The 13,436-nt window shown below is 33.9% G+C and overlaps 1 protein-coding gene across 4 annotated transcripts in view; it reads right to left on the reverse strand.

Annotated features, from left to right (window-relative positions):
- Window positions 1-13,436, reverse strand: part of FSTL5 (follistatin like 5) — a 778,095-nt gene that overhangs the window by 159,412 nt on the left and 605,247 nt on the right. For all 4 annotated transcript variants that reach the window (XM_053583841.1, XM_053583826.1, XM_053583835.1 and 1 more), the window contains exon 9: window positions 2,909-3,070. In XM_053583841.1, the coding sequence (XP_053439816.1) occupies window positions 2,909-3,070 (162 nt within the window). The remainder of the gene's footprint in view (window positions 1-2,908; window positions 3,071-13,436) is intronic.

A 13,436-nucleotide genomic window follows, 5' to 3' on the forward strand; every position in this document is an offset into this window, starting at 1 on the left:
CAGCTTTCAATTCATAGCATATTCACTACAATTTGCTATTCATTTCACTTGACCTTTACAGACTGATGTGTTTCATAGCCTCCACTTTTTCTTCGAATCTTTTATTCTTCATTTCATGCTTCTCATCAGAACGTCCTCACTCTAAGCAAGTGCTCTTGCTCTTTAAACCATGAAGTAAATACAAGTGATCACAATGTAACTCCAAAGCTCTTGCTCCCAGCTTCACCTTGTATTTATTTCTCAAGGGGAATTTTCTCTTATTTCTTAACAAGGCAAACCTCTCCCTATTTCTTGTTGAATTCTATGACTCATTCTACATGAGCTCCTTCTTTTTTTCTCTCAGTACTTACTCAGACAGATATATTGTTGAAGAAGAAAGAAATATCTCCATTAGTCCTAGCCTACCCTCTGGTAGTTACCACCTTCTTTATTTTTTTCCTTTCAAACTCTGGAAAGCACTTTTATAAGTCTTGCCTTCCTTTCATTATTTCCAAACTTACCAAAGACTGGTCGCTACTTATGTTGTTTTTAAATTTCACAAGGACAAGCTGATTGCCTAATTTATAAACACACGTTAATGACCTTTCTCAATCTTTCTGTCCACCGGCCATTATGAACTCTTTCCCCATATGTAACTTTCTTTTCTTTTCTGCAGTAGTATCACCTTGGTAAGTTCTCCTGTCTTTTTATTGACTTTTATCCTTCTTATATTTATTTGCCTGCTAATAAAATATTTGTGTTTTTTCAGGATTTTACTTCCTCTTACTTATGTATTATCCCATCCTTGGCCAGTTACTCAATTAGGGCCAATATGTGGACCTCACACACAAATGCCAAAGAAGCATCTGAGGTTAGCCAGGTGTTGTGGTGGGCACCTGTAGTCCCAGCTACCTGGGAGGCTGAGTCAAGAGAATTGCTTAAGCCCAAGAGTTTGAGGTTCCTGTGAGCTGTGACGCCACAGCACTCTACCGAGGGCAACATAGTAAGACACTGTCTCAAAAAAAAAAAAGCATCTGAAGAGTGAGTGGGTGACCAGGTAACTGCAGTGTTTGGCATTACACATGTATTAGGCCACATGGAATTTTGAACTCTTAGGCTGTTCACTCTACTCTCCATTTATTTTTTTGTCACATTCCCTCAAAACTTTGCCTATTTCCTCCTGTCTTTAAAATTGACAATAACTGATTTTCAAGTGCCCCCACTCTTTCAATGTAGAGTTTGAAGTGTAACTGTTTCTCAAATTTGTTTTCCTGTACAATACTTCTGGAAGCAAAAAATATGATATGCTCGTATAATATCGTTTGCTCCAATTAAATTGGCAAGAGTAGTAAAATAAGTAGCTACTTAGATTTCTTCATTCAATTTCTTTCGAACAGATAAATATTCTTATCTCAGATTATATACACCAAAATGTAATTAGTAGATATAATTATATAAATTTGTCAGTCCTACTCATAGTAATTTACTGATTTCTAGGAGTCAAGTTTCTACAGTTGAAGAATACTTTTACAGACTTGTCACTGTTGACTTGCAAAAATAAGAAAAGGCTTTAAAAAGCTTTATTTACGGAGGGAGGGGGGTAGGGCCTTAGTCTGTGTCAACTTTATGGGGGTAAGACATGATTGCAAGAGGTACTTTACCTAACAATTGCAATCAGTGTAACCTGGCTTATTGTACCCTCAATGAATCCCCAACAATAAAAAAAGAAGTATAATGATTAAACATATTCACTATAATGATTAAATAATGTTCGCATATTATTACTAAATGGAGTAATAATAAAATTCTATGCTCTGCTAAGTAATAAAAAATTAAATATATTACTTTATAGAATTATAGATAAAGAAATTTATAGGTATGGGATGAGAAATATAATGCCTATATAAGAGATACCCCAGTAAAATGACTTTTATGTAACCCCTAAGAATGGAAAAAAAAACTTGTGTATTATTTTACTGCTGGTATAACCAACATATTACATGTATGTAACTGCTTTTTCACTGTTCAAGTTATTTGACTGTACAAAAATTGTTTTTGTTTTCCACTTATGATTGTTATAATATAACAACTCATTAATCATCTCTACACATTAGAATGTTAGAATATGTGGAATATTTCACATGTTAGAACACTAACTTTAATATAATGTAAGAGAAATATTTAGTAACTTTTTTATAGCATTCATTTTATTTAAAAATACGCTGAAAATATGCACTAAAATTTTCTGTATTATTGAAACTCTCTATAATTCATTTTAATGAATTCTTTAAACATTCAAAATTAACCAGAAATGTATTTCTTTGAAGAAAGCCAATTATTCTGTTCAGTGTATCAGCTGCAATTCATAGGACAAATATTTAAAAGATACAAATTTAATATTTCTTTTTTTTTTTTTTTTTGTAGAGACAGAGTTTCACTTTGTGGCCCTTGATAGAGTGCCATGGCATCATACAGCTCACAGCAACCTCTAACTCCTGGGCTTAAGCGATTCTCTTGCCTCAGCCTCCCGAGCAGCTGGGACTACAGGCACCCGCCACAACACCCGGCTATTTTTTGGTTGCAGTTCAGCCGGGGCCGGGTTTGAACCTGCCACCCTCGGTATATGGGGCCAGCGCCTTACGGACTGAGCCACAGGTGCCACCCACAAATTTAATATTTCACTTATCACCAAAATAATGACACATTAAGCATTATGACAAGAATATTTTTAAAACATTAAAAACGTTAAAGGAATCTTTCAAATGCAATCTCTTAGATATGACCACATATTTTCATATTGATGACATTTAGTTGCCACCAAGACTCCTTTTCTCTTTATTTCCCAAATATCATAAGGTGTGTTATAAATTTTAGTATAAATTTTCTACCTGGTCATTTACAAGAAAACAAACATGCAAGTAAGAGGCACCTTGCAGCGTAAGTTGTTTGGACAGCTTTGGTGTAATATCGATTCCATTCTTCAGCCAGCCAAGCTGAGGGTCTGGTATGCCCTCTGCGTGGCACCTGAGGCTTGCAGTTACCCCAGGCTCTCTCGCCTGACTCTCTGGATAGACTCGGATGACTGGAGGAACTTAAAAAGAAAATAAAAGAAATTACATTAGTGATACATTATACCATTTGAATTTTCAAAGGAAAAAAATTACAATAAGGGAAATCATAAATTATACAATTTGACAATGCTATATTTATTTTATAGATCTTAGTTTCCAAATACTATTTTCCATTAAAATATACCTACGTTACTTGATTAAATGCTATTCTGGGACTGTGCCAGGAAATTACAAGGTTTGAACATGGGACATCTTATTTCAGAAGTTAAAGTCCTCAAGGAATGCTGATACATGCCAAAAGGACAGAGAAACCAATTTAAAATGCTACTGTTTGCCAAATATGGGGCAATTTGAGCATTAAACAATTACCAATTATAAAGTAGTATAAAGAATTAAATAAAACTCTATGCATTCATTTATATAAATGAATAAAATAATTTATAATGAGATATACAAGAAAGCTTTTCTTTACTATGCTACATTGAGAAACTAAGATAATCATTATAGTAGTATCCAAAAATAAAATATATAGGAATATATTTAACAAAAGTGGTGAAAGATTTTCATACTGAACAATATAAAACATTGTTGAAAGGATTTTGAAAAACCTAAATAAATAAAAATACATCTTGTATTTTTGTACATGGATTGAAAGAATTGAATTGTAAAATGGTAAGAATTATTGGTAAGATGTCAATATTCCCATATAGACCTACAGGTACAATGTGCTTCTTATCAAAATCCTAACTGCATTTTTTGGTAGAAATGATATATCTGTTCCTCAGGCTGATATGAAATTACAAAAGGCTCCAAATAGTGAAAAAGTTCCTGAAAAAGAAGGAAGTTGAAGGATTCATATCTGTTGGTTTCCAAACATGCAACGAAGCCACAGTAGTGACAGCAGTTCAACAGAGGCAGAAGGATGGACTAGAGCTGAGAACGCAGAAATAAGCGTGTGTGTCTGTAATCGGTTGTTTCTTCACAAGGGTGCCAAGAGGTACATTTTTCAAGAAAGTCTGGGACAATTAGATAGCCATATGCAAGAAAATAGATCTGAACACCTAACTTACACTAAATACGAAGTTGAATTTTAAATTAAAGATATAAATAAAGAGCTAAAACAGTAAAACTTTTAGAAGAAAACATAGCATTGCATTTCTGACCTCAGATTTAAAAATAAAACAGATCCCAAAACAAAATAAATTAAAATTTATCAAAATTAAATTTTTTTGTATATCAAAAGACACTATTGTGAAAATATAAACGCATCTCACAGAGTAGGGAAATGATTTGCTAGTTATCTCTGATAGAAGACTAGTATCTAAGTGTAATATATAAAGAACTGTTACAAATTGGCAACCAAAAAGCTAACAATGCAATACAAATATGGGACAAAAGATTTAAGTAGTCATTTCTTCAAAGAAGACATGCAAATGGTCAATACGCACATGAAAAGATGTCCAAAAAAGTAAAAAAAAAAAAAAGGGGGGGGGATTCAAATCAAAACTACTGTGGGATGTAATTTCATATCCACTAAGGAAATATTGAAACAAACAAACAAGAGCCAGAAAATAACATGTGTTGGTGCGGATGTGAGCAAATTGGAACTCCTGCACATTTCCAGTGGGAATATAAAATCTTACCACCACACAATAAAAGGTAATAAAGTACTATACATGCTGCAGCATGAATAATGAAGGTGTTATGCTAAGGGCGAGAATTCTGACTCAAGAGGCCACATATTATATGAGTCCATTTACATGACATGTCCCGAATGGGCAAATCCATTGATGGGAAGCTAATTCATGGTTGCTGGGGACTGAAGGAAAGGAGAAATAGGAAATGACTGGTTATTAGATGCAAAGTTTATTTTGTGGGCGATATAAATATTCTAAGATTAGACAGTGGTGATGATTGCAACACATTGTAAATGCATTTTGAGCCACAAAAGTGTGCATTATACACTGGTGAAATTCATTTTTAAAAAAGCTAAAGAAAGAGTCTATACAAAATTAAAAGAGACTAAAGAGTCATAATAATAAAATATAATCTGTAAGTCAAAATTGGGTCCTGGACTAAGAAATGATAGCTATAAAGGAATTACTGGGAAAGTAGATAAAGTATGAATATGGACTGTGTACGAGATAATGGAATTCTGTAATGTTACATTTTCTCTTAATAATTGCAGCCTGATTACTTTTCTCTAAAATACTTTTAAAAAACACTGTCTGAATCAGTGATCAAAGGAAAAATTATCTCAAAGTTATTTTCACTTATATATAAAATCATTGACATTAAAAAGGATATGGGTTACACACAATATTTGATATAATGAAAAAAACTAACAGTGAAATCTGATTCAATTGAAAATTTTCTGCTCTTAGTACTGTTGGAAAAGTTATTCTGATTGATTCTGATCAACTATCTTTCTTAAGATAATTAAAATTGAAAAAGTTGACAAAAAGCATATTTAAAATGAGTAAGTAACCTGGGAAGATAAGGAAAAATGGCAAAATGAGTAGAACAGAATAAACCTACAGGCTCATGGCAGTGTGCTAATGCTGTTTCTGCAGCAAGAACATTTCTCAAAGCAGGTAAAGAGTCTGAAAGTTATGTATTTATTTTTGTTGCTACCGTCATTGCTTTTGGGGGGGTCTTCATGAATTCTTTGCCTAGGCCAATACAGGCTCGTCGCCTGTAGCTCAAGCAGGTAGGGTGCCAGCCACATACACCAGAGATGGCGGGTTCAAATCCAGTCCAGGCCCGCCAAACAACAATGACAACTACAACCAAAAAATAGCCGGGCGTTGGGCATTGCCTATAGTCCCAAGTACTTGGGAGGCTGAGGCAAGAGAATCGCGTAAACCCAGGATTCGGAGGCTGCTATGAGCTGTGATGCCACCGCACTCTACCCAGGGTGACAGCTTGAGGTTCTGTCTCAAAAAAAAAAAAAAAAAAAAAGAATTTTCCAACATTTTCTTCTAGGATTCTTATAGGTTCCTGCCTTAAGTTTAGGGCTTTTATCCTTTGTGAGTTAATTAATTTTTGTGAGTGGTGAGAGGTGTGGACCCTATTGTAGTCTTTTGCATATGGCTATTCTGTCTTCCCAACACTGTTTACTGAATAGGGATTCTTTTCTCCAGTGTATGTTTTTACCTGCTTTTTCAAAAATAAGATGAATAATGCAGATGATTTCATTCTCTGTTCTCTGTTCTGATCTATGTCTCAGCTTTTGCTTTTTAAAAAGCCCTGCACCAGCCAAGGACATAACCAAAAGAGCAAACAGGCAACTCATAGAATGAGAAAAAATATGCACATGCCATACATCTGGCAAGGAACTGATAACAAAAATATACAAAAAACTCAAAGCAAATCAGCAAGAAGCAACCAAACAGCCACATTATAAAGTGGGCAAAGACGGGTACAGAAACTTTTCACATGAAGATATGCTAATGACCAAAAAACTCATGAAAAATGCTAATCATTAGGGAAATGCAAATCAAAATCACAATGAGATATCACCTAACTCCATGTTCACTGTCCCAAAACAGTGAATTCGGGCATAGATGCAGAGACAAAGGAGCTTTTATACACTGATGGTGGGACTGCAAACTAGTAAAACATCTGTGGAAAGTCATATGGAGATACCTTAAAGAACTTAAGTAGACCCACCTTTTCACCTAGCAGTCCCACTTCTGGATGTATACCCAAAGGGAAAAAAGGACACCCTCTTGTTTATAACAAGGACCTCTTCACTTAAATGTTTTTAAGAGTGCAAGTCACAATTGCCAAGATATGGAAACAACCTAAGTACCCACCAATACGTGAATGGTTTAATAAAATGTGGTGTATGCATGAGTACTACTCAGCCATAAAGAAAAATGGTTATCTAGTACTTTTTGCGAATGAATTCATATGTGAAAAATGGTGATCTAGTACTTTTTGTGAATGAATTCATATGTGAATGAATCTAGAGATCATTCCTATAAGTGAAATTTCATAGAAATGGAGAAACAAATACATGTACTCAATACCGGGTTGGAACTAACCAATTAACACTCAAGTACACATATGGAAGTAAATCTCAATGAAAATCAAGCTGGGAGAGAGAGGTGGAGAGAGTGGGTAAGTTCACACCTACTGGGTATAGTTCACACTGTCTGGGTGTGGGGCATGATTATAACTTTGATTTAATTTGTGCAAAAAATGATATGTATAAAGAAAATGCATGTACCCCTCATAAACTGAAATAAAAAAGAGAGAAAGAAAGAAAAATAAAGATTCTGAAAGTCAGAATTGATTAGCAAAGATTGAGTGTGGTGCATGTATGCATGAAATTTAAAAATTAATTCAAAGTTTTTTTAACCACTAATTAATTCAGTGTGCATTTATTTAAGGTCTAGTCCTGTTGCTACATTGAATCAGATCACTTATTCATTTCTTCTACCTGCCCAACTGCAAAACTTCTGGGAATTTTGAATTATTTACTTATTAATTTATGGTTTACAAACATAAGTCAACATCAACTGATTCTGGTAGGCTACCTGAATCGAAGGTGATGGACTTAGTATTGTGTTCTCACAGTAATTTAGGCCGGAGACCCCAGCATAGTAACTTTCTCTAGACTGAGTCATGTGGGGCACTACATCAAAATGACCACAAAGTGTGCACAGACTCCGTGCCAGACATCTGGTAGTCTCCAGGGCCTTGCAAAACCAGATGAAATTTCTTTCTTGAGGAACCTGTATATTTCAAAAATAATTTTAAAAGTACATTATAAAATAAAATTTCTCAAGGCTCCCCTCAAGAAAACTCAAATTGAACTAAGGAAAACAACACTCAAGTGTAAGAAAATCATAAAATTTTAGATATTGAAATTATCAGACACTCATCTATGCCTCCTATGTTACAGGAGGGAATAGCTGAATATAAAAAAAAAAATCAGTAATTTGGGAAGCAAAAGCCTGAGTGGCAGAGTAGGACACAGCCTCAAATAAACAAACAAACAAACAAAAAAAAAAAACCCAATTTTGGTGAATTGCAAAATATTTAGATAATTTCTACAAAACCTGAGAAGGAATGGGGATATGAATGAACAAAGAACTTCTGATGGCTAAAATGAATATAATTTTATATTATAAAATTACAGGAAATAATAAGTAAAGGTGCCATAAAAGTGGTTTATGGCACACCCAGAAAAAAATCGTTTGGAAGTGCTAATAATTAGGAAAAAAGCCAATAATAAAAATTATGAACTCAACCTTTGTATTTGCCATCAGATTAGATACAACTGAAAGAAAAAATAACTAGTAATAGAAGATTAAGGCAGATAAAATATTATTCATAATAAAGCACAGAGCAACTAGAAAAAGAAGAAAAGTCAGACGAGACAGTAAGTGAACACAGTATATATTAGATATCTTGTTTTGTATTTAACTCAAGCCAAAGAAGGTAACAATACAGTCTCTGAAGTAATAGCTGCTGTGATGTTCTTAAATCTGTGTAAGGCATAAAACCAGTGTTTCCAAAAGCCCAAAGAAAAACTTTCTTAATTGGCTTGTCAAAGATTAAATAACGGTAAGTAGCTGGATTCATCTCTTGGTTCTCTATTCTGTTCCAGACATCTACTTCTCTGTTTTTGTGCCAGTACCATGCTGTTTTGATCACTATCGATTCGTAGTATAGTCTGAGGTCTGGTAGCGTGATTCCTCCTGCTTTGTTTTTATACCTCTTTCATGTTTACATGGATGGAGCTGGAACATATTCTTCTTAGTAAAGTGTCTCAAGAATGGAAGAAAAAGTACCCGATGTACTCATCCTATTATGAAACTAATGTAGGACCTTCACATGAAAGCTATAACCCAGTTACAACCTAAGAATAGGGAGAAAGGGGAAAGGGAGGGGAGGGAGGGGAGAGGGAGGGGGGAGGGAGGGGGAAGGAGGGGGATTAATGGGATTACACCTGCGGTGCATCTTACAAGGGTATATGTGAATCCTAGTAAACGTGGAATGTTAAGGTCTTAGCAAAATAACTAAGAAAATGCTACAAAAGCTATGTTAACTAATGTGATGAAAATGTGTCAATATGAACCAAGTGTATGGTGCCCCATGATCATACTAATGTACACAGCTATGGTTTAATAAAAATAAATAAATAAATAAATAAATAAATAAAGAAAGAAAGAAAGAAAAACTTTCTTAAAAAAAGTTACATATGCACATGATAGTTAAACTGTATACCAAGAAAAAGAGAAAAGAATAAAAAAGCAACTCCAGAAGAAAAACATGGCACTAAAAGAATGCTGAACTGAAAGCTAAATTCTCACAGAATGGTAAAAAGTCAAGAAGAAAGGTTGTAAACAACTTCATGTCAATACAAAACTTTAAATACAATAAACACATTTCTAGAATCATAAGCATATAGCAGAATCTACACAAGAAGTAATACAAAATCTAAAAGTGTTACAACGTTTAAGTTCTTGGATCTGCTAGTGAAAAATTTTAACCAATGAAGACTTCAGCATTTTCCAAAAATAAGGAATAAATGACACCAATCTTAAACAAACTCTTCTAGAGAATAGAAGATAGGGGAAATATTTCTTTGGCAGTGTCATTTCTCTACAAATTTGTTGACACTCATTTCTGCTGGTGGAGTGAAATTTTTAAAAAAGACCTAAATCAATAGAGTAATAAACCATGTTTATGGCACCTTCACTTGTTATTTCCTATAATTTTATAATGTGAAATTATATTAATTTTAGCCATCAGAAGTTCTCTGTTCATTTGCATCCCCAAGCCTTCTCAGGTTGAGTTAAATCAATTTTGTAGAAACCATCTAAATATTTTGCAATTCACTAAAATGCTTACTTTTGTTTGACTTAATTGCTACATGTTGATTACCCAACATCTATGATGATCTCTAAAATGCTGGGTTGGTGGACAGCATGGACAAGATATGCCTTGTAGTCTCAAAGTGTGTACTGTTCAATCAGAGAAACAAAGGAAAAACAAATGCAGTATCACCTCCGTAGTTGACCACCTCCCTACCCTGACCACCTCCTTAAGCTGACCTAATTTTCATAGACCGAACACTCACCACATGTACCTATCAGTACAGCAGGTCTGCTTTCCTACGTTGACCACCTCCACATGTTGACCAGTATGTTACAGTCCCTTGGGCATCAACTTACAGAGGTTCCACTGTAATCGTAACATAACACATTGTCTCCCACATGAAGCTGATAAAGATGTAATGGTTACAGAAAATAGGAGTTAATCAATACAGATTGCTTTAAGGAAAACTGCGAAAGGAATAGTGCAATGTATTGGGGAGTATAACAGGCACACTAGTGAATGTGCTTGTGGGGGAGGCTTTTATAACAGATGCAAACTGCTTACTATCTTCTATTATTTCAATGAGTTATGCTTCTTGAACTTGAGTTGTGTCATAGGGAGATATATATCATACACAAATGTACAAAGAGTAAATATCTCAATTTGCCACCGAGAACACTATCAGAGAAATCCTACATTTTTTCAATAAATAAATATATATATATATAGATTATTGTTAGTGCCAGACATTTCAAGAACACTATAAATGCCATTATAATGTACTATGCATTTTGGAAAATGGTTCAGGAATTATACAATGACAGGCTATTAATTATAAAATTTTCAAACAATCACGCAACTTGGATTTTTTACTTTAGCTAAGAATTTGAGTATATTAAGGCAAGTGGTTTAGACATTTTAATTCCAATATCCAAAAACATACTGTTCTTTTCAAGGAAAACTAATATGTTATTTCTAATATACATATTAAATCCTTTCACACTGAAAGTAAGTCATTCTAGATAGCTCAGTTTTCTAAATTCCAGAATATGGTTGTTTTATACACTTAGTATTTAAGATTTTTTTTTTTTTTTATGGAAGTCTTTCTCTGGTGAATTCTAGACCTCAGATTTTCAAACTTCTGTAATAATGAAAACACTTTTATTTGTTCTCCTTCAATGATATTTAGATTGAGAAATGATGAGTTGAAATTTTTACTGTGCTACTCAATAGTTATGAGATTTTGAGCCCATTTTCAAACTTTTGTGAACTTTCATTTTTATATGTAAAATAGAGACTGTATCATATTTAAAATTTTTCAAAATCAAATGAAATTATAAAAGTTAAAAAGCTTTGCATATTGTAGAACAATACATTATATATGTATGTATATATAGTATATAATAGGGCAGGCTTCTTGCTAACAGGTGTTTGGCCGTATTTGGTTATTGTGTCCCTGTACACAGCTGAGTGACGGGAGCACTGCAGAGCACAGAGAAGGGCTCCAAGCCATGTGCTGCAGACTCAACACATCTATACATTTTTCACTCCAACGTTAGCACTTGCTGTTTAGAATGATCATGAGAATGTACATACACTGTCTTTGCCTTTGTTCGAATGACTTGGTAAAGAAAGAAAGGGACTCCAATTCTGAAATAAGTTTCTATAGTAGATGTCTCATCAAAAGACAATGAACAGAAAAGATTTGAACACCTAAAAACGTTTTGAACACCATAAAACAAAGGGCCATCCAGTTCTTTGTTCAATGTACATACATACTTTAAATAACCTGAGAACTTGTTCTCAGCCTTCAGAAAGCCAGACAAAGATATAAAGCCAGTAACCCATCTGAGAGGGGTTTTGGGAATTCAAATCCAGCCCAGAGTATCTGAGCGATACAGTCAAACCAGGTTCAGGTTTTTTACTTTGATGACTATTTAAATAGTTTTTTTTTTTTCTTTTTTTTGAGACAAAGCCTCAGGCTGTCGCCCTGGGTAGAATCATAGCTCACAGCAACCTCTAACTCCTAGGCTCAAGCAATTCTCCTGCCTTCGCCTCCCAAGTACTGAGACTACAGGTGCCCGCCACAATGCCAGGCTATTTTTTGTTGCAGCCCTCATTGTTGTTTGGCTGGCCCAGGCTGGATTCGAACGTACCAGCTTAGGTATATGTGGCTGGAGCCTTAGCCACTTGAGCCACAGGCGCAGAGCCATACTTAAATAGTTTTTTAATATTGAATATGCTTTCAAAAATAATTCTGACATTAAATCTGTGCCTGCTTTCTGATGACATAAAGCACATGTTTAGGCTCTCTTGTTAAATATAGAGCTGAGTAGTTTTCATAGCACTTCATTTTATCTGAAATTAAAACAAATACTTTTTAAAGAGATATGTTAATGTCCTTGTAGAAAACACACATGACCATAAAATGTGGAGTACAAAAGACTTTTTAAAATATTTAAACCTAATCTTTAATTTTTTAACAACTAGGAAGTTAGAAGATGAGCTTTTTAAAAAGAAGACCCAGACAACCAGGGTAGATAACAATTCTCAATAAATATTTAATAAGAGAAAGTTTATCTTGCTAAGAGATTTGTGGTCAAAGTAAGGATCAATGGTTTTTGCAACATTTTTGGAGTAGCAAAAATTGAGACAATCTAAATTTAATGAGAATTAGTCACCTCACTGAGAATAATAGATTTCATATAATTAATGTTAAAAAATGTATATGTTATATGAGTAACCTATTCCATTCCTGATACCCCGCAAAGGTAAATTTTTTAAATAACATGTTCTATTTCCCCATTTCCTAGATGTCTCCACATTATTGATATATTTGTGAACAGACAGAAAGAGAATCAGTGAATAATTTTTGCTGTGAAATTGTAAAACTCAAATAGATAATATGTATTTTGGAAAAAAAAATACCCTTACACAATATGTTTCTCATTGAGTTTGTTATTGTTGAGAGATGGTTTGAAAAGTGTCTCTCAACTCACAGAATTGAAGGATAAGTGATTGGCATAACAACTATTTAACCTCGGTGACAAGCTACACATTCAAAAGGAGGTTATTTTCCCAGGATACATATAATGAAATATAAATGAGGATTGATGGCAGCCTGAATTAAAAGTCAATAATCCTTTAGAGAACATTTCAAATCATTTGTTACAATCATTTTTAGTTAGGAAGTGCACTCTATGAACTTGTCTTTCCTTTCTATTGGCAATGCATGAAAAAAGAAACTGATGAAGACCACCAAAGGGTTTTCACAGTGGATTTAGAATCCACTTTGCATGGACTACTATGAAAAGCTTCAAATAGGCACTTGATATTTTATGCAAAAGTTGATACTTAAAGGTAAGTTTGTATGCACTGAATATTTCCTAATGATATTTTATTTGTCACTAAAATAATTCAGGATTTGCCTTCAACTTAAATAGTTTAAATTGGTTGGTTTATTGGATATATCATCAAATAAAATCAAATAATATCAATTAAAAATGACATAATATTGTATCTATGTATACACCACCATGCTGAATAGTTGAG

The sequence above is a fragment of the Nycticebus coucang genome, chromosome 1 (assembly GCF_027406575.1).
Source record: "Nycticebus coucang isolate mNycCou1 chromosome 1, mNycCou1.pri, whole genome shotgun sequence".
NCBI lineage: Eukaryota > Metazoa > Chordata > Mammalia > Primates > Lorisidae > Nycticebus > Nycticebus coucang.